The sequence below is a fragment of the Mesoplodon mirus genome (assembly GCF_964341445.2).
Source record: "Mesoplodon mirus genome assembly, chromosome: 9".
NCBI classification, from domain to species: Eukaryota; Metazoa; Chordata; class Mammalia; order Artiodactyla; family Ziphiidae; genus Mesoplodon; species Mesoplodon mirus.
Window position 1 is genome coordinate 71405092 of NC_138985.1, and position 27259 is coordinate 71432350.

General features: G+C 37.3%; 1 protein-coding gene across 3 annotated transcripts in view; it reads right to left on the reverse strand.

Moving 5' to 3' along the window:
* The window catches only part of NT5C3A (5'-nucleotidase, cytosolic IIIA), a 41608-nt gene extending 17394 nt beyond the window's left edge, over positions 1 to 24214 (reverse strand). The window contains exon 1 of one of the 3 annotated variants that reach the window (XM_082632888.1): positions 23997 to 24214. In XM_082632888.1, the coding sequence (XP_082489014.1) occupies positions 23997 to 24134 (138 nt within the window). In that variant the 5' untranslated portion in view covers positions 24135 to 24214. Of the gene's footprint in view, positions 1 to 1859; positions 1951 to 23996 lie in introns of those variants that run through there. The other 2 variants (XM_082632890.1, XM_082632889.1) reach the window with 2 other exon arrangements.
* Between the last annotated feature and the right edge of the window lie 3045 nt (positions 24215 to 27259).

The window sequence follows — 27259 nt, forward strand, 5'->3', positions numbered from 1 at the left end:
CATTTGAAAAGCTCAAAGGAAAACAATTCAAGTGTGAAGAATACGTTTTAATATCTGGGAATCTAAAATCTTATGTTACACATAGCCAAGTAGACCAATTCCTCTCCACTCTCCACCCCCAAGTATGGCTCTTTTTGGAGCATTCATTCATGTTTAGTAGAAAAGGAAAGAAGAAGGAAAAAAAAAAAAAAAAGCTAGTGTTAGTAGGTAAAGGAGTTAATCATCTTTCTCATGGTCTCTTCATTATTTTATTTATACAAATGAAAACAAAGAGTGATCAGAAATTTGCTAATGGCCAACTTTAGGACATTATTTTTAATAAGTAGACCTAATAGTTTACTAGATACTCTGCAAATTTCAAAGACGATATTTCATTCTTCCTAATCCTCACTGGCAATCTGACCAGAATTTATCCTTACTCAAAGATAATCTCACATGAAGTGATACTGCAGTCTTAATAGAAAAATCACTATCATTATAGAAGTGTAAAGACTAAGGTATAAATGTCAGCATTCTGGCGCTATTCTAAGGAAGACATTGAAAATTAGGGCAGGATATTTTTAAACCAATAGGCTTGTAAACCTATACTTGGTATATAAACTTCTGGCTTACTTTGCCAGCAGTCATCTGTTGCAGATGCTTCAAGAGAAGAGTTGCTGAAAAAAACACATCATGTGTAGAAGACATGTTCAAAAACAGAAAATATTACCCTTGAACTATGAACTCTCTACTAAGAAAGTTCTGAAGTTTTAAGTATTTGGAACCTTTAAATGTGGACTGGAAAATGTGGAAACTGGAAAATAATTACTTTGTGTTCTTTCACTGTGAGGTTAAGGTCTCTACTGTAACAGTGTTCATTACAAGGAACATGTAGGACAAAGCTGAAGACTGAAGCAAGAGATAAGAAGAACTTCACTTGCATAGCACAAACCTGATAACTGAAAGTTTTAGCTATCGTGGTATTTCATTCTGAGATGATTCTCTTTACACCTTGAAGTTATTTACAAATCAAAATGACTAAAAATTTCTATATCTACATGAAAAAATTTTACTTGCCTTTATACAAGTTTTAAAGTATCTATTTGAATGCAAATTGAATACTTTTAAAGGCCCACTTGACTGTCTTATGGGAAAGTGAAAAAAGATTAAATTCATTGATATTCTTAGCTTAAAAAGTTGTGATTCTGCTTTAAGCTTGATACTTTTAGAAACATTTAAATTACACAATAAATTAATGAAATTTTTAATGGTAAACTGTACACTACTTACATAAGAAAAGGTATGCATTACTACAGTATGGACAGTGTATCAGCAACGGTCCTAAATATCTTACTGCACATCTCCAGCAACATATATTACTTGTCCTAAGCTTGGGTTTTAATAATGACACTTTTTTAGGGTGATTAGCACATGGAAAATCAAACTATAAGTTCCTTATTTGTATAACATTATAAAATCAATTTCTTGGGGTTATTTAAAGAATTCTCCCTAATTATATTTTCAAGGCAGCAGTGAAAAAAAAAATACACAAACTGGAAAATGAAACTTTCTCTTGATACAGAGATAAAACAAAATGAAACTGAATAGCAAAAGGTGGGAGGGTAAGAGAAGGTGGTAGAAGAAAAGAAAATAGATTTCAAAGGCCAGTTATTTAAAAATTGGCAATTTATACCAATTTTCTTAAATAGTAAAATGTGGCTTCTCAGTCAGAATTTTGTAGATACTTATGAAAATACACAATTTCAAAGCTTAGAATTTATTCATCTATCCTCCCCACCTCCACTAACCTAATAGCTAATAGCGTTTTTCAAGATGAGTAAACCAAGGCACATAGAAAGTAGATAATTTATACTGATTACCCTTAGAGTACTCTGAGTTCCTCTGTCCTTGAATATGTCCTAGAACAACAGCAGAGGTAGTAAGCAGTATCCAGAGATGCAGGGCTTGGATATAGGCTGCTAATAAAAACCAAGTAAACTACTTTAGGAAATGGTCTTCTGCATTAGCTAACTATAAAAAATAAGGTAAATTCAAGTATTTAAATCTAAGTTAACTACAACGTTCTAGGCTATTATGATGATATATATGTTTGAATCTTAATTTTCAATATACAATGTGTTATTAATCCTTACAGACAGCAATCCAGCTTTTATTAATTTATAAAACATACCAGTATAAACCCATTCCAAGATATCCTGGATAAGGCTTATGGGCACAAAATAAAAATTAATTATCTTTATTACTAGCCATAATAAATAGTTCCTAACCCTAGGTACAAAAAGCATGTGGCTATCAGCAAAACTGAGTCACACAACAACTAATGAACAACAAAATTGGATCTTTTTTCCCCTTGAAAAGAGATTTCTGAGGGTACTTTGCTTTTCCTTTACATCTATGTGTGAAACAATAAGCTCTTTTTTTTAAACAATAAGCTCTTAAAATTAGATCCTACAAATTATAATTTCTGAGACTCAAGATACTGCAAAGTTTTACATATTCATATCTTTGCAAACTATAAAGAAGTTTTACATTATACAGGATCATTCTGTTTTTATTTCCTTAATTTGGATGCTTAAATGCCTAAAATTTCAATAAGATACAGAATCAAGTAAGAATCAGATAAAGTTAAACAAGAGAAACTTATTTTTACATGAACTGTACACACTTACCCTGAAGGTAACCGGACAAGCTACCGCAGCAAAAGAAAATTCTTCCTGTCTGAGGAGGACTAATATAGCACAAGGTGCAGCTGAGGGCGGTTCCAAAAGCCTTGGCTAATAAGCTCTATGCAAAAACAGTCTTGTGACGCATCACTACACAGTGCTTTATTATGATCTGGGTGACAGGCTTGCTAGCTCTGAGTTAGTCACCAGTTAGTCTACAGAATATGATCAAATAAAATAATGTGGCAGTTAAGAGAAGGTAAATCTGTACTATTAGAGCACTGCCAACTTGCTCTGCAAAGAAAAAAGGAACCTCAACAGTAACACTTAGAAACACTCTCTTCCTCATGTGTTTTTTGGCTGTCAGCGTACTTGTAGTATGTGTACTTTTCTGTGTGAATATTATATTTCAATACAAAGTGAAAAAGAGTAGGTAGTGGTTGCCAGGGGCTGGAGGAGGGGAGAGCGGGGAGCTATTGCTCAACGGGTACAGAGTTTCAGTCTGGAAGATAAAAAGAGTTCTGGAGATGGATGGTGGTGGTGGTTTCACAACGATGTCAATGTACTTAATGCCATCGAATTGTACACTCAAAAACAGTTAAGCGGTAAACTTTGTTATGTATGTTTCACAGTTTTAAAAAGATTAGTTCATTTAAGACGTGAAAAAAACAGGATGCATAAAAGTGTGGTCAGTAAGATGTTAACAGTCTTTATTGCAGGGCAGTGGGATTTAAAGTGACTTTTATGTTTTTCTTCATATTTTCCTACACTGTATATTTCAACAAGACCACGCACAGATCTACTAAAAAATCTGAACACAATGAAAACTAATTTTTATGGTTAAAAAAATTGAAAAAAGTTCCCTTCCTGCTGGAAATGAAAGCAAACTGTTGTGAAGAAAAATATTTTTAACCTTTAAAGAAAAATCAGTCTTGTTTTCAACCTGAGTAGTAGGATTAAATATGCTAATACCATGTGGCAGGGCCTGATACATAAGCTATGCTACAGGCGCTGGGAAGATTTATCATTAGAAATATGGCTATGCTACACTTACGTAAACAAATTTTTATATCAGCCTTCTCTCTTCTACGCTCAAGAGAAATCAAACCCACAAAACATTTCCAGTAATCAAACTTTGTGAAGTGGCATTCTCTATTACAAACAACACAAAAAAATTTTAAATGGCTTTTAAAAAAGGCCACTAACAAATTAACCAAAGTTGGTATCCTACCAAATGTTAAAAATTGGCATTGCTATCCTAATAAGATGAGAAGATTGACAACATAACATTTCTCTTAGAGGAAAATCTTTTATATTCTAGTAATGGAGGCTCAAGGGCAACCAGGTGATCCATTTGGAAAACACCTCTGTATTATGCATGAATGTGATGACTTAACTGTCCTTTAATATATTAATATGGTTAGTAATGATAAGAATTTAAAAAATATCTCTTTGAAACATGACTCCAGATAAATCATCTTCAACAAAAACAACAAAGAATGCTGGAGTTAGAGTTCCATAACCTTTTTGGAGGGGTATTTAGAAATACTATTAAAAGCTTTAGAAATATACATTCCCTTTGACACACCAATTTTATGTCCTAAGGAAATAAGACAGTACACAAAAATTTAGTTGCAAGGGTGTATATTGCAGGGTTGCTTTATAATACTGGAAAACTGTAAACAGCCTAAATGCCCAGTATCTAAATGTTTATTAATACTGGAGAGGTGAATAAATTGGGGTAAACACATAAAAAATTATACAGTTCTCAAACATGATTATTATAAGTAGCTAAAATTTATTGTATGTTTACTGTGTGCCAGATACTTTTAAGCACTTGACATACCTCATCTCATCTCAACTCATCTCATATTCATATCACTAGAAGGTATGTATTTTTATCCTCTTTTTTTTTTTTTTTTTTGTGGTACGCGGGCCTCTCACTGTTGTGGCCTCTCCCGTTGCGGAGCGCAGGCTCCGGACGCGCAGGCTCAGTGGCCATGGCTCACGGGCCCAGCCGCTCCGCGGCATGTGGGATCCTCCTTGACCCAGGCACGAACCCATGTCCCCTGCATCGGCAGGTGGACTCTCAACCACTGCGCCACCAGGGAGCCCTATCCTCATTTTAAACGTGAATAAAGTAAGGCTTGTAGCTGGCAAGTGGCAGAAATGGATTCAAATTCAGGTCTCTGTGACTTCAGAATACATGCCTGTAAATCACTATACAGTACTGCTCTGTGAGATCAATATTTACACATATACTGAGATATACATGATCTACTATTGAGTGAAAAGAGTTATGAGAGTATCTATAGCAAGAGTCCAATTTTGGGGGAGAAATCTTTATATAAGCACAGGAAAGTCTAAAGTAGAATACATAAGACAGTATCAGTAATGGGATTAAGGGGCCATTTTTATTTTCTGAGCTTCATAAAATAAATGAGTTCCTTGGGGGAAAAAAATGGCTTGTTAAAAATGATACAGTAGTAGAACCGATCATGTCCATAATCGGAAAAGAAAGTTTAAAAAAAAATCAGAACCAGTCAACATCATACGGATGGATTATTTTAAACAATATTTCTAAAGTAGAGACAGAAGCAAGGAATTCAGCCAGTTTACCCTAAAACAAAACAAAATACTTTACAGCATGAAAACCAAGATGGCTAGTTTCTTATCAAGAAGGATGTTTTGGTCTCTAAGAGATAGATGACTTTGGCTTTGACAGTGTTCTGTCCAGCTACTCTAAGGAGAGTGGAGAAGAGAGGAAATATGAGCATTGTTTCCTGACCACATATAGGGGACTTCTTCGGCCTTTCAATTCCATCTAGTAGGTGGGTATATGTGCTGGGGGTGGGATTGTGTGTCTGGTGGGGTGTCCCTCTATGTCTAAAAATAGTGCATACCTTAATTTAAAAATAATGTATTACTAAAAAGTGCTAATGATCACCTGGCCTCCAGCAAGTCAAAATCTTTTTGCAATAGTAAAATCAAAGAACACTGATTACAGACCACCATAACAAATATGATAGCAATGAAAAAGTTTGAAATATTGCGGGAATTACCAAAATGTGACATAGAGACATGAAGTGAGCAAATGCTGTAGGAAAAATGGTCCCGATAGACTTGCTTGATGCATGTTTGCCACAAACCTTCAATTTGTAAAAAAAAAAATGCAATATCTGCAAAGTGCAATAAAATGAGGTATGCCTGTGTAATTTAATCAGTAAAACCTTAAGAGAAAGATAATACTTCCCCATTCATTATAGGTAAGGAATCTAACGTCTGGGAGAAGTCACTTGTTACTTACATACGTGAGCTGGAAGACTTTTTTTCTTACTTTATCAGCACTGTTTCTAGGCAATATTATAAACATAAGACTTACATGAGAGGGCTAAAGATGTGTATGATAAGAGTAATGTTTTGAAACTGTGCCATAGAAAAGGAACAAGGACACAAGCAAAGTACTGAATGAAAGAAAATGAATTTTGTTTCAAATAGCTCTAGGATCCTCTTTTTTTTTTTTGAGAGGAGACATAAGGGATCCAGGAATAAAAGAAGTCATAAAGGCAGTCTCTTTAGTAGCACAGTGGACTTTCATCTCTGGACATAATGACTGGGCCTTGTTGCCTTGGAGTTTCTTTATTCACTGTCATAGAAACAAAAATTACTCATGTCACTCCTGATGCAAACTCTAAACCTGAAATTGATATGCCAAGAGCAAAGAATCATACAGGACTCAAGTATCTGGCAGATTTTTCTCCCCTTATAACACTGAAACTGGCTGTCTTTATCAATGGAGAAAGGGATACTCATTTATACTTGTTACAACTTTTAGATCCCGTCAATTTTCAATTAACTTGAAAAGCTAAAAATGATCACTTCATATTTTGCCATCAAAAAAGTTTCTCAAAATTTTGAAATAATGAAAAAACAGAAAAGTCCACAGAAAACCTATCAGTTTAAATCTTAATAACTTATTAATTGATTTTGCCTTTAATCTTTGGGCAGGGAGTAAAGGGAATAAAGGTATTATATTAATTAATAGTTATATATTAAAAAAATCATTTCATAATCCCACATAACACCTGTGGTATGTAGTTATTTCTCAATAATCCAATCTATGACTTAACTACTAACTCACAGTTAATTTACCATAATCCAATTACCATTTCTCTGTGGAATGTATTTTTAAACTTCATTCTGAACTTGCTTGACACCCTAGGAAGTTATTCCAAACCAAACAATAAAGTCATATAAGGAAGACAATTCAGTAGGAGGTGAGATGTAATATTCTCTATAAGGACTCTTGCCAAACTTGTTCCTGCTAATTGTTGCACGATGTAAATAGAAAGACCATTTTTTTAATCATGCAAACACCTGTCTAGGCATTTGACTTCTCTCAAAACTTCTCGGAAAAAGACAACAGTCAACTAACTTTAAAAGTGTGACTGTTCAAAATAAAATTGAAACAAGGTGATATAAATGTTTATATGAATATGGTTTAAAATGTTTAAGGAGCAAAAACAGAGATGAAAACAATTAATTATTATATGTTGGGGAAATGAACAGCAAGTAAAGATGTTCTCATAAGTTTTTCTCTCATTTAAAATAATTCCAAAGACTTATCCTATTAGGTGACTGTTAGCAAAGCTGATTGCTGCATTTATGAATTTACACACATATATATAAACTGAGGAAAACCTATGGTTCTAATCTCAATACATTTCTTAAAAACTCTATGCAGGGCTTCCCTGGTGGTGCAGTAGTTAGGAATCTGCCTGCCAATTCAGGGGACACGGGTTCAAGCCCTGGTCTGGGAGGATCCCACATGCCTTGGAGCAACTAAGTCCACATGCCACAAATGCTGAGCCTGTGCTCTAGAGCCGGAGCTCCGCAACGAGAGAGGCCACAGCAGTGGGAGGCCCGTGAGCACCGCAACAAAGAGTAGCCCCTGCTTGTCCAAAGACCCAATGCAGCCAAAAATAAATAAATAAATAAATAAAATGTATATATTAAAAAAATACATCTTTGTTGCTATGTACACATTAAAAAAAACTCTACGCAAAAATCTAGGATTGAATAACTTAATTTTCAGAAACTCAAATGAAGTTCTTGGACACAGTCTATATCTTTTTACTTTCTTATTTAAAAAGTAATAAATTCTGTAAACTCTTTTAGAGGAAATGACATTTGTGTTGCAATAAGTAGGTCAAGTTCATGAAAATCCGATGTAAGACAGTACCATAAATGAAGGAAGTCGTTCCTAACTGTCAAATGTACTATGTTCTAATCTTTCAAGATGCTTAGCACTGAAATTATTGTTCCTATTTTATTATATCTGGATTTCTGTGCCTGAAATGCAACAAGAAGAAAAACTTTTGTTTTAATTCCACATCATAAAGTTGGCATTCTATATGTTGAAAAGAAACAGTTATGTTTAGGATTGCTATTTTGATATGGGTTATAATAAAAATGGTAAAAAAGTTATGTTATTAGTAGCTTTTATTATTGATGTATTATATCCAGTACATCTAAAAGGAGAGTACAAAGAAACGTACTATCCCTTCTTCTTGCTATGCTAAATAAACTCATTTAAAAAGTAATAAGGTAAGAAAACAATGAAGAAAATTACTGATATTCAAGTTCATAAACTAATAACTTGTAGCAAAGAATTATTTGAAATTATATGGATGATATCAGCGGTTAATAACTTGAGTTTTTAAAGTATATAAGTAGAAGAAAACACAAAATATAACCCTTTCAAAACCTCTCTGAATATTTTTTTTTTTATGTTTTTTTTGTTTTGTTTTTGTTTTTTTTGCGGCACGCGGGCCTCTCACTGTTGTGGCCTCTCCCGTTGCGGAGCACATGCTCCAGACGCGCAGGCTCAGCGGCCATGGCTCATGGGCCCAGCCGCTCCACAGCATGTGGGATCTTCCCGGACCGGGGCACGATCCCGTGTCCCCTGCATCGGCAGGCGGACTCTCAACCACTGCGCCACCAGGGAAGCCCTCTCTGAATATTAATAAACTCAACATAGTAAACCAAAGTAATTAATTTAATCTTAGAAAAGTTTTGATAACATATAGTACATTCAATAATGGAATGTGTGACACAGAAACCAAATGTATGGTTACCAAAGGGGAAAGGGCTGGGGGGGAGGGATAAATTAGAAGTTTGGGATCAGCAGACAAACTACTACATATAAAATAAACAAGGTCCTACTGTATAGCACAGGGAACTATATTCAATATCTTGTAATAAACTATAATGGAAAATAATCTGAAAAAGAATATCTTTATCTATCTATCCACAAATAAATATATCTGAATCACTTTGCTGTACACCAGAAACTAACAGAACATTGTAAATCAACTATACTTCAATAAACCAAACCAAACCAAAACCAACAATGGAATGTGTGCTCATTAGAACAGAACTTATAAAAATAAGTTTATTAGAAAATGACCTTCAAAAAGCTTTGTGGTCAGGTTTTATACTTGTGAGCTCTTTCAAACCTTAACAGCTCCCATGCTAGATAAACTATAACACAGAAAAAGAAGTGAACTACCCAATTCCATTTATGAACTAACTAGTATAAAACCCTGAAATGAATGTCTTTCAAAAAGAGACAAAAAAAGATACCTAATTTCACTTATGAATACACATAACAAAAGTTTTAAATAATAAACCAGTGACAGGGTGGGATAGGGAGGGTGGGAGGGAGATGCAAGAGGGAGGAGATATGGGGATATATGTATATGTATAGCTGACTCACTTTGTTATAAAGCAGAAAAAAAAAACCAACCCAGTAACAAACTAAATTCAATAGTATAATAATCACCTGACATGACTGAATCAAATATATTACAAAGTTCAAGTAATAGTTATCAAAGAGAAATGATAGGATCACAGGTGATATATTTTCTCTTCATACTCTTTGATATTGTCTAAATTTTCTATAATGAATACTATCTTATACCTAGAAGAAAATGAAGATTATTTTTTAAAAGTTACATGTCCCAAAATAAAAGAAAGTGAAAGTGTGTATAATCCTACTACATCTTTAGAAGAAATGGACATGGCATATATTAAGTAATATTTATGAAGGTAAAATGAAAATTATCTATTGGGGCAAAATCACAATACCTTACTATTTTTTTCTGTAGTTAGCCTTCCTCATTCTATGGCTGGGAGGGTAAACTAGTGAGTAAGTTATACAAACTATTTAATGCTATATTCTCCTCCTACTCTGGCTATCGAATGAAGTCATAATGTGTAAATGAGGAGTCATGTGCAAATCAAGATTAGTAAAACATTCTAAAGAATTAGTCATTGGCTTAATGAAGCCATTAAAGGTTTGAAAAGGAGGGTCAATTTAGATTACTCAAAAATGGAAGTGAAACAAAAAAACTTGGAAAAATATTTCTAACATACTCTCATGGCTTAAAGTCATTTTTAAAAAGCCCTTGAAAATCACAAAAAAGAACTCAGATGGTTCAGAAAAGAAGAAAATAAGTGGCCAATTTTTTTTAAAAGTTTAACTCCAAAAGTAATAGAAATATTAATACTTTAAAAAAAGCTATCATTTGGCAAAGATCAGAAAAAAATAAGATATCTACTCCCAGGAAAACACAGAGCTAGGTACTTAAATATACTGTTGGTGAAAATATAAATTGGTACAACCGTTTCAGAGGGTAACCCCTGGCAGCACATTCAAAAGGCTTTGATCAAGCAATTCCATTTAAACAATCATGGACACGCACAGATGCTACAAGAATGTTCACTGATCCATTATTTATCATAACGGAAAGTGAGAAACAATCTAAATGTTCACCAATGAAGAACTTGCTAAATAATTCATGATATTCATATATGATATAATACCAAAGATAATATAGTCATTAAAATAAGTATAAGTTTATTATTAAGAAATAAACTAACAAGTTAAACATTGTTTTAACAAGTTAAAAACAATGTTATAGTATGGTCTCATTTTGGGAAAAATGATACTAATAGTTATATGTACAGAAGGAGAAAGGAGTACATTTACTAAAATATGGGGTTTTTTAGGTGGTGAAAATTGCAGAATACTTTTTTTTGCTTATCTAGATTTTCTAATTTTATATCAGCATACACTATACCAGAAATAAAAAGAGAAAGAATCAAAGGGAAAATTAAGTTTAAGATAGGTAAATAATTAAAAATGGAGAAATTCCTTGTAAAAAGCTGGATCTTAATTTAGGTACTCATGAGTCCTTAATCATCAAAGCTCCCCTAAAGCTAAATCAAATGATTAGAAATCCACACCTGTGGACCCCATGAATTAATTTTGAAATATATAATAAATCACATGATCTGTGCTTGTTCTAAGTATACTAGAGGGGACTCAAAAGTGAGTCAAACAGATACAGCTTTATCCTTTATAATAACTCATGTTTCTCATACAATTTTAGTGAAATTAAATCTCAGTAATTGTAAATGATATATGCCAAGCCTCCAAGTGTGCTACCCAGGTCAGCTGAACCATCTACAATTATGACAGCAGGCATGCAGGGATTGGGCTAGGTACTGTTTTCTAGAATGCTAGGTACTCAGGTTAAAAACTGTTGCTCAGAATTTGGCATAATGCTGGACATTTCTCATTCCCAATCTTTTTAACTTTAAGAAAGATATATGATAAAACTAGTCATTCAGTTTTTATCTCCAAATCTGAGGGCTCAAATGGAATACTGTTTAGAGATCATTTTTAAATGAATTACTTAATATGAATAATATACTATCTGAGAACATCATGTCTAAAATAAAGTTGGGAAAATAATAGCTTTGTTTATTATATATACTGCATGTATATAATTTCTTTTTTAATCTTAATAACCCAGGTGGATATTAGAATAGTATACTGTTGGAATTCTCCCAGAGTATAATTATTTAAAACAAGTGAAATGAAAAATAACAACCAAAAACAGAACATATTCTAATATAATACCCCGAAGGAAACAGGGGGCAGGAGAGTTTTTAGGTGAATCTTCTCCACTCTAGAGAACTGGAAACTAAGGCTTACAAAAGTGAAATTTGTCCAGGGCTAAACGATTTGAATGTGGCAGCGCTGAGATCTGAACCAAGGATTTACCAACTACTAAACTCAAACATCTGTTACATGACCCCATTCCCTTACAAGATTGTCTAGTGGTCAGATCACAGATTAACATAACTTGTTAAAGAAAGAGAATACTGTGTATCTTTACTAGATAAACCACAATATTTATATTATGCAGAGAAAAACAGAATAATTATGGATCAGTAGACAAGAGTTCTTTCTCCTGCCAAAACTAGGAACACGTGACAATATCATGCGTGGTACACAGTTGTGCACAAAAGACAAAATAGAATAAAGTATTTAATTAGCTTAGAAAGACAAAATTTTTAAAGATCAGCAATACAACAACACCTTACTAAAGAAGTAATTCTCATTCCCAACTGGAAGCATGCTTTACTCAAAAGCTTCAGAGAGCTATAATCAGACTGAATGCTGGCTCTGCTATTTATTAGCCAAGTTCCTAAGCAAATTGATAGAAAATTACAATAATTACCAGCTGTACTGTTTTTTTTTTTTTTGCAGTACGTGGGCCTCTCACTGTTGTGGCCTCTCCCGTTGCGGAGCACAGGCTCCGGACGCGGCCCAGCCGCTCCGCGGCATGTGGGATCTTCCCGGACCGGGGCACGAACCCGTGTCCCCTGCATTGGCAGGTGGACTCCCAACCACTGCGCCACCAGGGAAGCCCTGTACTGTGTTTTAAGGATTAAATTAGGTAAGCATGCAGGGCACACTTGGACATAAGTAGATACCTCAAAGTTTTAGTTCCTTTTCCCTGGTTACAAGATAACAAGGCAGTACCAAATTAACCCAAATGCAAATCGGTTTCTAATTGTTTTCTAGTTCTAATGCAGTGTAGCCCCCTTTTATCTTAGGGAACTCCAGTGGGTTTCTTTTTTGTAACATTTCACTATGCTTTAAAGCTAGGTTAGGTTCTCAAACTTTTCCTATCTCCCTCTATCAAAATCCATCGAGTGTCTCATTCCCTTAGAGAATGAGAACGCGAGAACGCTAGAACGCTAATGGTGTGACTGACAGAGAAGTCAAGATAAACTGACAAACTGTTCATGGGGGAAGGCTGTATAATAATAACATGATGATTTTTTTGATGGTGTATTCGGAACCCAGACTCTGAGTGGGACATTTGGGGTAAGGTAAATGAGAGGGCTGTGCCACGAAAAGGCTTCAGAGGAGATACAACAGAGGCAGGAAGGATGTTGCAGGAACCCACATCATGTTAAACCTCTGACCGTCTACTTCCACCTAATTATAAGCAGGAACTTGCCAAACAAATTAAGTAACCCTCCAATCAACTGCTCAACAACTTTGTAATCTATTAGCACCTTGAAAATGAAGAACATATGTTGAAAAAAAGTAGACAAATGGCATTTACATCTATAATGGCAGAATACTGTCATACTTGGTTTAAATTTCATAGGTTAATGGTTTTTAGGAGAGGAAAAAAATTTTCTATCCTTCTGGATTTTTGCCTGAGATCCCCCGTACTAAAAAGACAGATTAACAGAAAAAATTTTTTTCGTACCTACAAGAACTCCCACGAAGATATGAGATCCAAAGACAGCCAGGCAATTGAGGCTTATATACCATACTGAGCTAAGGAGAAAGAGGTAGGAGTCTGGGGCTTTAAAGGGGAGGAAGGCAATTCACAGGAAGAGGGGAAGAGCAAACATTTGGTAAACAAATATTTGTCCTGCTATGCAGATTAGTCAGATGAAAAATGTGATCTCTGGTAACAGCTCTCTTCCTGGTACAGGACCCCTTTCTAAATTTTCAGGCAGTTACGGAGGAGGTAAAAAGCCTTTCCTGAGTCTGCTGAGTCTTGACTGCCTTCAGCGCCAAATAATCCACATACCAAAATGGCACATTTTGGGGTGGCATATTCTGCTCCCCTTCAGGTTTAAGAAATAGATGGTAAACATAAAAGTGCATTAATAAGGAAGGTAAATAGTTTAGAAATGTAGCACCGTGCCATAGAAGAGGGAGAAGTCTGCCACCTGCTGACAGAAAAACAGGATTGTATAATCTCCCTGATCACTGTTTTTTTTAAAGGGGGAAAACCTATCAGGTAAGGTTCATGACATTAGATTTCAAATTAGTTATTACATGAAGATATAAATTACAACCTATAATTAAAAGAAGAATAAAGATTAAAATAGGATTTCAGATTCTCTGTGTTTTTTTTAAATAAATTTATTTATTTATTTTTGGCTGCGTTGGGTCTTCGTTGCTGCGCGCAGGCTTTCTCTAGTTGCAGCGAGCGGGGGCTACTCTCCGTTGTGGTGCGCGGGCTTCTCCTTGCAGTGGCTTCCCTTGTGGCGGAGCACGGGCTCTAGGTACGCGGGCTTCAGTAGTTGTGGCGCGCGGGCTCAGTAGTTGTGGCTTGTGGGCTCCATAGAGCGCAGGCTCAGTTGTTGTGGCACACGGGCTTAGCTGTTCCATGGCATGTGGGATCTTCCCGCACCAGGGCTTGAACCCGTGTCCCCTGAATTGGCAGGCAGATTCTTAACCAGTGCACCACCAGGGAAGTCCCTTGTATGCTTATTAATTTAATAATTATTATTAATATTAATACATTATTAAATATTATTATTAATTTAATAATTATTTTAAAAACAAGTAAAATAGGAATATATGGAAATGATTTAACATAAATTATAGGGAACATTCAAACTGCTGTGAAAAATTAAGGATAACCCAAAACGCTTGGCAAAATTATAAAATCTGTTGGGGAGGGAAAGTGATTTTCCCTCTATCCTAGGTTCCTGGCTGAGACTCCCCTGTAGTAAAAGACAGATTGAGAAAAACAAGTTGAATAACATATACAGTATACTTCCTGTATACATGAGAGATACCCAGGAAAACTGAGTTAACTCTCAAAACGGCCCAAGCCATCGCCTTAAATACCATCTCTAGCTAAAGACAAAAGATGCTGGGCAGGGGAAAGCCAGGTTTTCAGGCAAAGCTCAGTAAATGAGGGTACGGTTGTCATGTGGAGTTAAGACCTTTAAGAGTTTCTATAGATTCAGTTGTTGCCCTCTTTCTGACAGAGAGAGGTAGACACCCCTACAAATGGAGATTTCCCTTATAAGTGTAAATTGTTCTTATCAAAGGGTAACTTCTGCTTGCTTTTCAGTTTCTCTTGTGTCAGCTGTTTTTTTTTAAAAAATAATCAGCCTAAAATAATCCTTAATGCCATGGAGGCATATTTTGCGGTTACAAATTCTGCTCCCTTTCAAATCCTGTAGATTTCACCTCTGCAATCCTCTTTCTGTTCTCCTCTTTCAACTGTTCCCACAGCAGTCTAGAGAGCATAGTCATTCTCTTTACTCCAGGCTTATTTTAATTCCTGCTCATCCAGAGTGGCAGGTTTGCCACCCCAAGGTGTACCTCTTTGGCATAAAGATTATTTTGAGATGATTATTTCAAAGAAACAGCAGACACAGGAGGAGCTCTGAAAACAGAGTAGAAATTACCTTTTTGTAATGGAAATTTATATTTATGAAGGACATCTCCATTTGTGTGTCTCCCTTTGTACCAGGAAGAGAAGATGAGTAAAGCACAAGAAACATATTAATGGAGAATGCACTTAAATTTGTGTATCAACCCTAGGTCAGGCTTGCCATACTCTTCTTCTGCTGCAACTCTTTTTTTTTTTTTTTTTTTGCTGCAACTCTTAACAGGCTCCCACACCGTTCTTTTGTCTTTAGCTTTAGATGGTATAATTCTAAGGCATCCAGAAGTTACTCATTTTCCCCTGGTATCGCCCATGTGTACATGTTAATGAACTTCTGTTTGTTTGTCTCTTATTAGTGTGTCTTGTTATGGGGTCCCCAGTGGAGAATTTAGAAAGGTGGAGGGAAAATTATTTTTTCCTCCCCTATACCTCTCTCCTACTGGTCCTAGTAATGCTAATTCAGTGTACCTCATCTACCAGGTTATTCATACTAAAATGCATTCCAGATCTTATTTATTTTAGAAAAACAAACTCAAAGGCTCTTTAGCAAATTAATTACAAACAACTGATAATAAAGATGCTTCTACAATGTGGTCCCAACACACTTTTTATAATGTTATTGCTTTTAACTAACCAGTTTTTAAAAATATATAAAAATATATAAAATACATGCTCATGTTCTTTCAAACAGTATGAAACGTTAAAGGATGAAAAAGTTGAAGGCTTCCTCCACAGTCTCATCCTCCCAAGTTTGACTCTCACCAGCAACAACTATAAACAGCTTCTAATATAGTTTTTCAAGAATTTCCAATAACAAGCATATACATGTGTATCTCTTTTGGAACCACAACTGTCCTCCAACTTGCTATTTCCCTCCTCGTTTGAGCTTTTGTTTTTTTTTAATTTAATTTTATTTATTTTTTATACAGCAGGTTCTTATTAGTAATCCATTTTATACACATCAGTGTATACATGTCAATCCCAATCGCCTGATTCATCACACCACTACCACCACCCCCCAACCACTTTCCCCACCTTGGTGTCCATAAGTTTGTTCTCTACATCTGTGTCTCTATTTCTGCCCTGCAAACTGGTTCATCTGTACCATTTTTCTAGATTCCACATATATGCATTAATATATGGTATTTGTTTTTCTCTTTCTGACTTACTTCACTCTGTATGACAGTCTCTAGATCCATCCACGTCTCTACAAATGACCCAATTTCTTTCCTTTTTATGGCTGAGTAATATTCCATTGTATATATGTACCACATCTTCTTTATCCATTCATCTGTCGATGGGCATTTAGGTTGCTGCCATGACCTGGCTATTGTAAATAGTGCTGCAGTGAACATTGGGGTGCATGTGTCTTTTTGAATTATGGTTTTCTCTGGGTATATGCCCAGTAGTGGGATTGCTGGGTCATATGGTAATTCTATTTTTAGTTTTTTAAGGAATCCATACTGTTCTCCACAGTGGCTGTATCAATTTACATTCCTACCAACAGCACAAGAGGGTTCCCTTTTCTCCACACCCTCTCCGGCATTTGTTGTTTGTAGATTTTCTGATGATGCCCATTCTAACTGGTGCGAGGTGATACCTCGTTGTAGTTTTGATTTGCATTTCTCTAATAATTAGTGATGTTGAGCAGCTTTTCATGTGCCTCTTGGCCAACTCGTTTGAGCTTTTTAAAATGTTAACTCATGCAGATTTACTTTTTTGTTTCCAAAGCTGCACAATATTTTATTATACAAATGCACCATAATTTAACCATGCACTATTATTTATTTAACCAATGTATACCACCTCCAGAGTAAATGAAAGTGCCCATTTTTCTACATCCTCATCACTCTGCTTTCTCTTCTTCACACAGTAATTTCTGGCAGCCCCAACTTTCACTATTTGTGAGCACAAGACTTGGAAGTCTTGTGACTTGTAAAATTTGTAATTTTGTTGAAGGCAAGAATTTGAATTGTTTACTTCAATGGTTCTCAAACTTTTGCAAGCCTCAGAATCACGGGTGGGGTGGGTGGGTGGGGCTTGTTAAACGAAGAAAGTAAAAGGATCTAAGGATATGACAGCTTTTAGCCAGAAAACAAAATTCTTGAATAAATTAAAAATATTAGTATCTGGTTTAAGGGTGGCTCTGTCTGTCATGTAAATGAATTCACAACAAAAGGAATAAGCAAAAAAAAAATTTGTAAAGCTAAAACTTTTTCAGGAACTATTCTAGCTAATATAAAAATGGCTCACTAGATAAGAGATCACACTTTTCACTGAAGGTGAAAATGTGGTTAACTTGCTGCATGAGGATAACACACAGGAAACATGACAAATGTGCTTTGAAAAGACAAAGTCATACGCCTGGTAGAAACATTTCCATACTTCCAAATTTGGAGATTCAAGATGACCTTGGATATTTTCTTTGCCAAAGTTAAGATTTTAATGTATTTTCCTTATTTGGCAATATCTTTTATTCAAATTGGACTAATCATGATTGCTACCCCTCAAATACCACCACATCCATTGAACATTACCCAATGTCATCTCCTGTTCCTTTGAACTCCACAAAGCCTTCTGTTAATCCCTCTCTCAAGACATTTATATTCATTCATTCTAGAAGTACTGTTAGGACTTTAGTGTTTAAGCTAGTTGTGACACATTTGGGAGATTAGCTTCTAAATCTCATTAGCATGTATGATGGCAGTGGCCATGTGCAGGAGCTATTTAAGATCTACATATTTCAGGTGTGAATGAATAAATCTTTACTCTTGGGGTGGACAGAAGATCAAAGCTATTCAGAATTTGTATTCTCTACTGCTGTATTACCAAATACTTGGAATAGTTGGAATGCTCTATCTTTCTACCAGCCTACTGACCACTGGTAATATTATATTATATACAGGTGTTTTCATTTGATTAAATATTGAATATTTACTGAATAGTCAATGATATGAAAAAAGAACAGGCACTGTGGTGTGGCATGGTAGACTGGTAATTACCTAATACACACCCTCCTCTTCTTCTTACTAATAGAATCTCAATTTTGTCAGAGGGTGGCAAGTTGCTCAATCAAAAAAAAAAAAAATCCTCAGCTTCACTTACAGTTAGGATGACCATACGACACTGTTCCCTCCAGTGACATGCAAGAAGAAAGTTTTGCTTATTAAATAAGTATTCTCCTCCCTACTTCCTCCTTTCTGCTGCCTGGAAGATGGAGATGTTGGCCAGGACTACAACAGCCACCTTGTGACCATGAGAAAAACCAAGGACATTTCAAAGACCTCTTCATATCCTTGTACCCTCTAATTAACACCAGCAACTGCCTATTTTTTGGACTTCTCGTTACACTAAAAAAATAAAATCTGTACTGTTTAATAAAGCCACTGATTTGGGGTCTCTGTTTCTCTTAGTCAAGTACAATTAATAAAAAAGGATGACAAAGAACTATGCACCAATCCAGACTCTTCAAGAATATACATTACAGTAAACAATATAAGAGAGTACATAAATTGCTAAATTATGAGAAATCATCAGGAAATGCCACAGGAGTTCAGGGAATATGCTTCACAGAACAAATCAAGAACTCAAAACAGGTGCTAAAAGGTCATAAATTTCTGTACTGATATAAATTAGATGAAAGTTGAGTTATAGAAATATTTTAAAAGCCTATGTGATAGTGTTGATCCACTAAAGCAGCTGTTTGAATCTTGGTTTTCCCCCCTCCCTTTTCTAAATATATCTAAATACAGACTCAATAGTGGGCTTTCCACTTAGAATAGTACCCAGAAAACATTTGATGTTATCTTTAGAAGAAAGGAAGAAGTTTTTGTTAGAAGTTTATCTCCAGGAAGGAAACACACTGAAGTTTCAAAAACAGCACCAGCTATTTAAGGAATAACTGCTGATGTTCACAAGGAAGCCATAAATACTTGAGATGTGTTTAAATTAGAAATGACAATTTTAACTGGTTGGGGAACTTCCAGTGACAGTTCCATCTCTCCTATTCCTGCTGTCCAAATAATTTCCACCCTCTTTGTTGCTCTTTAGGGAATATACATTTGTTCTGGTTTTGTGCTTCCATTTTATTTCATTTGTTAGATACTTCTACCTTGGGAGAATTCCCCACTCCCAAATTTATAGAGATATAACTCTATAAATATACATAAATTGTATTTATACAATATATACATATACATATGTCACTGTATAAATTTATGGTATACAGCATAATGATTTGACATACATATATTGTGAAATGATTTCTGCAATAAGTTTACTTAGCATCCATCATCTCATACAGATACAATAAGAAAGCCAAAAAAAAAAAAAAGTCTCTGTTTGTGATGAGAACTTTTAGGATTTAATCTCTTAGCAGCCTTCTTATATATCCTACAGCAGTATTAGCTATAGTCATTATGTTGTACATTATAACCCTAGTACTTATCTTATAACTAAGTTTGTACCTTTAATAAAGGATATGAGAAGAACTGAATAAGATTAAACCATCTCATCTTTTTTTGGAATTAGTTTTCTATTGGAGAAAAATAAGTAATCTGCTGGTAAAAAGTAAAACCAGAATATATTCTGGTAATACAAAATAAACAAAAAAGAAAACAGTTGGTATATAAAAATTGGAAAGAGGTGCCATTTAGTAGGAGAAATTAAGTCAACTGGACAGAAGTAAAGAACAAAGTAAGTAGACACAGTTAGTGCAGGGCTGAAAATAAGACATAATCTAAATTAAAATATGCAGAAATAAGTGGATGCTATAAATCAGTGAGTAGTACAGTCGGCCATCCATATCTGTCAGTTCCACATCAGCGATTCAACCAACAAAGGACTGAAAATATGTGGGGGAAAAAATTCCAGAAAGTTCCAAAAAGCAAAACTTGAATTTGCTGCTTACTGGCAACAATTTACATAGCACTTACATTGTATTTACAACTATTTACATTGTATTAGGTATTAGAGATAATCTAGAGATGATTTAAAGTATATAGGAGGTTGTGTATAGGTTATAAGTAAATACTACAGCATCTTATAAAAGGGTCTTGAGCATCCTGGACTTTGGTATCCAAGCGGGTCCTGGAACCAATCCCCCATGGATAGCGAGGGGCTACTATTCACTCTTAGAGAGAGGGATGTTCCTTATTCCTTTAAAAAGGCATCTGTCCACCTGTGTTCTCTATCCCCTACCTTCCTATCTCCTCTGGAACTCAGCTTGATTTTCCCTCTCCCGCTCTTTTTTTTTTTGGCAAGCTGTGGGGCTTGGGAGATCTTAGTTCCCCAACCAGGGACTGAACCCAGACCATGGCAGCCAAGTGCTAACCACTGGACCACCAGGGAACTCCGTTCCTCCTCTCTCACTTCTTTAAGCACTCGTTTTTCACTGCCATTCTGCCTGCCAACATGGTCACGTGCCAACCATTCAGAACCAAAACCAAACCAAACTTACACTGACGGCACAAGTATTTTTGTACTCGACAATCACTTTCCGGTCTTCTTCACTGCACTGTTCTTCTAGCAGCTGTCCAACCCACAAGGCTTTCAGTCAATTTTTGATCTGGGCAGACTGACCCTTCTGCCTCTGCCCCTTCTTTTGGAAACATGTCCTGTCACCCCATCTCTGAGATCTGTTTTCTTTACTGAACACCCACTATATGTCAGTACTCTAAGTTTTCTTTTTTCATTTTGCTGCAAAGTTATGGGTGAGAAATTATTATCATTTCCACTATTACTGCCAAGAGGCTAGACACTTGAGAAAGTAGTTTCTAGTCCCAGTTTATCTTCGCAACTCCAGCACTACATTTTCAGTTGCTGTTGCTAATAACAACAGGTAATGTATATACTATATATTACTATGGGCCAATATATGGCAACAAATGCTTTTCTAAGCACTTATTTTAACTAATTTATGGACATTTCTACTTGGCTAAACAGGACAAAGTGAACTTATTGTTCCACATTGTCCCTGCCTCCTCTTTCTTTCCCCCTTTCTATCTTGGCTAATAATGTAGCCAGTATCACCATTTAGCTTGTAATCCCCCCCACCCCGGTGATTAATCTCTTTATTTAATGATCATAAATAATGATAAGCTCACAAATGATAGCAATTATGTCCACTGTGTTATTTCATGTAATCTTCACAACTATCCCATGAAGTAGGTAGTATTATCATCTTCCAATTAGTAGATGAAGAAACAGACTCAGAGGAGTTAAATAACTTACCCAAGATCACACAGCTTGATAAATGAGAAAGCCTACGTTCAAAGCGAGGTCTGTATGAGTCCAGAGTTTGTAGTACCACTAAGTCCTGTTGATTTTACCTCTGAAATGTTTATCCTCTGGTCGCTTGTTTCCTAGTCTAGACCCTAATCATCTTTCACAATGAATACTGCCAACAACCTCCTAAATTATTTCCTTCTTTCCAGGCTCTCCCCTTTCACCCTATCTTGTCTAAGTGATCTGTATAAAATATAGTTTTGAACATTCAACTATCCTGTTTAAAAACCATTCATGGCCCCCTATTGCCTACAAGATAAAGGGCAAAGCCTTTAGAATGGCTTTACAAGATTCCTTTACAATTTGGCCTCTTTGCCCACATTCCCCATCTCTTCCCTCCAAATACACATCTGTGGCTTCCTGGTGTCGCACTAGTTAAGAATCCGCCTACCGGGCTTCCCTGGTGGCGCAGTGGTTAAGAATCTGCCTGCCAATGCAGGGGACACGGGTTCGTGCCCCGGTCCGGGAAGATCCCACATGCCGCGGAGCGGCTAGGCCCATGAACCACAACTACTGAGCCTGAGTGTCTGGAGCCTATACTCTACAACGGGAGAGGCTGCGACAGTGAGAGGCCCCCGCACCGCGATGAAGAGTGGCCCCCGCTCTCCGCAACTGGAGAAAGCCCAACACAACCAAAAATAAATATTAAATAAATAAATAAATTTAAGAATCCACCTACCAATGCAGGGGACAGGGGGACAGGGGTTCGACCCCTGGTCCAGGAAGACCCCACATGCTGCGGAGCAACTAAGCCCGTGTGCCACAACTACGGAGCCTGCGCTCTAGAGCTTGCGAGCCACAACTACTGAGCCCACGTGTCACAACTACTGAAGCCCACCCTCCTTAGAGCCCATGCTCCACAACAAGAGAAGCCACCACAATGAGAAGCCCGCGCACCACAACCAAGAGTAGCCCCTGCTCGCCGCAACTAGAGAAAGCCCGCGCGCAGCAACAAAGACCCAACGCAGCCAAAAATAAATAAATAAATAAATAAACAAAAACAAATACACATCTGTACATTATGCTGTAGCCACAAGACTACTTGTCCCTATGCCTGAATTAATATAACGTATCATGTATATATAAAGGTTGACTGATTTCTATACTACAAACAATGGGCCTTAATTATTTTCACAAAGATGGCAAACTGTTCTTATAATAGCTTCATTGTGGATTTTGTGAAAGCATTAATTTTTACCTCTACCTGGTTTAGAGGAGAAGTGATAGACTAATCCACAGTCTAAGTACATACAAGAAGGTATGGCAATGTGGGGTTTTTCCCCACATTTGTATTATACATTTTTGGTTTGGAACAAAAGGAAGCCACCAAAGTTTTCTATGCAGGACAGCAACATAAACAAAATGAAATTTTTGAGATAAAAACATTTGCTGCTATGAGTACAGAGATGGAGAAAGACTATGTAATAATAATCTAAGACTAATTTAACTGTACCTACCAATAAACAAAACTATTGGCATATGAGATATGTGGGAATTAACTTTTTTTTTTTTTACTTTTAATTATGGAAAAATATTTCTGTATTCAACCTAGGGCCAATAGCAAACAACGAGACAAAAAGTTTCTTTGATCAATTAGAACATATGATTGGGCTAAGTATTCTAACATGAACCTAAAATGATATTTAGTACAGCGGTAAATTGTCAACTGACTTGTTATAAAAATACTTGACCCCAGAAATTCACGCGTGTAGTAACTCATCCGGAGTATACACGGGATTCTTCACTCCAGGAAGTATATTCGAATGCAACTCACTGAGAAAACTGTCTTGACGAGTGGGCTCTAATTAAAAAACAAAAACCTAAAAAAATCCCTAACTTTGGAGAAAATATTGCTTATAATGTACCTCAAGTGGAATTCTTCAAACACTGTCTTACAATAAAATTGGAAATAAATTTCTAAAACGTTATGTAAGAGGCTTGCGGGGAAAAAATGAACACGAAGGTACATCCCGGCAGTTTGAGACAAGAAGGAATAACATTCAAATACAAAATAAACCATTTTGAACTCCAGCTGGGTTAAATGGCATTCCTTTAATTAACCACTGAGAAGTTACACCTTGTCATAATCAAACTCATCCTAGCCACGGTGCAAAAAAAAAAAAAAAAACCCTCATCAAAATGGGATTGTTGCAACGGTTTGACGCGGGATGAGGGAAGGAGAAATCTGCCCAGAAACGTCCGTTTATTTCTCGAAAAAACGGGTTTTTGCAGCGGGAGGCAGCTTGTTTCCGAATCACCTATTTTGCTGCTTTTGTTTCAAATGGAGACATAACAAAGCCCATGGGAAGCCGAGCGCTGCCGTCGAGGTCACCTGGCCGCGGGGTGGCCGCACGCGGGGCGAACGGCTCCCCTGTGGGCCCCTCTCATTCCAGCAGCGGTGGGCACCGTTAGGCGAGGCCGGACGGACCACCTGCAGCCCCCTAAGCGCTCCGTAGCGAAGAGCCCCCATACTCACCATCTCGATGATCTTGGTCTTTCGGCCCGTCTTTCTCTTCAAGGTGAAAATGTACTGGGCCAGCACCGCCCCCGCCACGACGGCGCACACGCTGGCGCTCGCTACCGCGCCCACCCTCGCCACTGCGGATCGGTCCATGGACGGGACCTCCTGCGCCTCGCGTTCCAAGAAAAGAGGTCACTATGTGGCTGCGGGCCTCGGAAGCGCCAGCCAGTAAAGAAGCCCCGACGCCCCGCCCTGCTTGCATGAGCCCCGCCCCCAGTAAAGCCCCACCCACGAGCGCCCAGCGGCGGGAAGATGGAGGGAGGAGGAGGGACTAGCCTGCGTGGGCGGCCAAGGTGGGGAAGCGGATCTTCTCAGAACCTGGGTCCGAGAGACTGAGGACAGAAAAGGGGACTTGGAATTAATTCTCTCTCTCTCTGCTAATGAGGACCAGGCAGTGGCTCATTCCAGCCCCGCCCAGTAGAGATCTGATTCTAACCATCACTCAGAAAATATCATCCGCCTTCCACCCGCCTCTGACTACAACCCCCAGAAGGCATGCGGGCTCAGCTATGTGACTTGCGCAGTAGCTTGGCTGTAAAATGCTCTCACAGACTGCAGGGTGCAGCGAAGAAAACAAGGGAGTAAAAAGGCGACCTACAGAATGTGAGAAAATATTTGCAAACCGTTTATCTGATAAGGGGTTAGTATCCAGATTGTTAAAAAATTGTCAATAACAAAAAACAACCCTATTAAAAACTAGGCAAAAGCCTCAAATAGACAATTGGCCAAGAAGCTTACGAAAAGATACTCGATATCACTAATCATCAGGAAAATGCGAATCAAACCCACAATGACATATCACCTCACACGTTAGGACAACCATTGTCAGAAAAACAAAAGTGTTGGTGAGGATGTGGAGAATTGGAACCCTTGTGCACTGTTGGTGGAAATGTAAATTGCTGCCGCCACCGTGGAAAAAGTGTGGAGGTTCCTCAAAAAATTAAAAATAGAATTACCATATGATCCAGTAATCCCATGTCAGGGTATATATCCAAAAGAACTGAAAGTAGGTACTCAAAGAAATTTCAGCCCTCTTATGTTCATTGCAACACTATGTATAATAGCCAAGATGTGGAAACAACCTAAATGTCCATCAAAAGATGAATGGATAAAGAAATGTGGTATGTACATCAAATGGAGTACTATTCAGCCTTTAAAAAGCGGGAAATACTGCAGTATTTGACAACATGGATGAATCTTGAAGACATCATGCTAAAGTAAGTTAAATAAGCCAGTCACACACACACACACACAGAAGTGCTGCATTAGTCTGCTTACGTGATTAGTCACTCTTAGAAACAGAAAGTAGAATGGTGGTTGTGGGGTCTGGGGAAGAGAAATATCATTCAACTGAGTATTGTTTCAGTTTTGCAAGATGAAAAACTTCTAGAAATCTGCTGCAAAACTATGTGCCTATATACTACTGTACTGTACCTTTTTTATTTATTTATTTTTTTGCGGTATGCGGGTCTCTCACTGTTGTGGCCTCTCCCATTGTGGAGCACAGGCTCCGGACGCGCAGGCTCAGCGGCCATGGCTCACGGGCCCAGCCGCTCCGTGGCATGTGGGATCTTCCCGGACCAGGGCACGAACCCGTGTCCCCTGCATTGGCAGGCGGACTGTCAACCACTGCGCCACCAGGGAAGCCCTACTGTATTGTACCTTTAAAAATTGTTATGTTGGTAAATTTTACATTATGCGTTTTATGCCACACACATAAAAACTTGCTATGGCAACACAGCACAGTTGGCTTGAAGTTAGGCTGGAACAAGTAGGTGTTCGTCCTTTTTCTGCTACATCTCAGTCAGTCATCACCTCTTCCATCATTTTCTCTTTGTGAGTAGCAGGACTTGTTCTCACCTTCCTGGTCTCTTTCAAGGGACGGATGCAGTTTCCTCTGCTTTTCTCTGGGGATGACAGGAAGGGAATGCAGTGGAACTACTTGTGGGGGTGAATCACGCCAACTCTGTGATGCTACTTGCTGAGGTGCTCTCTTTGCCCAGGACATGGAAGAAGTTGGAGCAGAATAAGAGGGAGCAGTAAGGGTTGTTTTCTCTGCATCCTCTGCTCTTGCTCTAGTCATTCCAGCCCTGGGACCCTGGCAGGTGTTCTGCTTAAAGGGAAATTTGTGGAGAGTTCTTAGAAAGGTGGGATAGAGCTCACCTGAGCAGGCATCTGGTAAGAAAACAAGTCTGGAATTAACCACTGGGTGCATGAATGCCTTTTGCAGAACTGGGAAACACATGGTGGCTACTATCAGTCCATATGATTGGTTTCTCTCTTGTTGTTTTTAACTTTTTATGTATGTAAACCTTTGTTTTTCAGTAAATTATTGTCTACAATGATACATGATGCCACTTGGGACAGCAGGAACCATGGGAAAAACATGCAGGAATTTGATGTAAATTCATGAATTTTGCTATGCATGACCTTACACTTTGCTCTGGTAGGATAACTGACGTGGCCTTGGTTTGAAGTAGTTAAGTAGTATTCTTGTGAAGAAGAGCCATTTGTTGGATGTAGGTTTAAGATCTCCTCACATTAACACTCCTGTTAAAAATTAAAACAATGTAAAGCAAAACTAAAAACACACCACTGACACCTGCTCTCTCATTTCTGTGGATATTAAGTTGTGGGATGATGACAGCGTACAAGAAACTAAAGAGCAGGAAGTAGGCAGAAGCTAGCTTCTGCCATTAGCTGTGCTTAGAGGAGTAATGTCATACCTCTAGGCTTTGCTTTCTTATCCTGCAAAAGGAAAAGACCAAATGATTTTGGACACCTTTTAGCTATAAAAGCTCTTTGATTAAAAAGTAATGGTCTTTTTCATGCCTTGGAACTTGGCAGAGGTCCTAGGAAAAAGAAGAGGGAAGTCCTGCTATAAAGAAACATCCACCTAAGGCAATCAAGTGTCAGTTCAACCAGTGCTTCTCAAGTGTTGGGGTGAATGTGAACCACCTGGGGATGTTGTTTGGGGTGAGGCCAAGATTCCACATTTCTAACAAGCTCTTGGGTGTTGCTGATGCTCCTCGTCTGGGCACTACACTTTCAGTAGCAAGGAACTAAATTGTGATTGGGGGCTTTAAGAGACTTTAAGGAGTTAACAAATGGAGGGAGGGGTAGCTAAAGAGAACTGATAGAACAGGAGAAGCAAGAAGGAATTAAAGTTTGCCAATGTTATTTTGTCAACAGAAATAGATCTTCGGTTTTATGTTTGA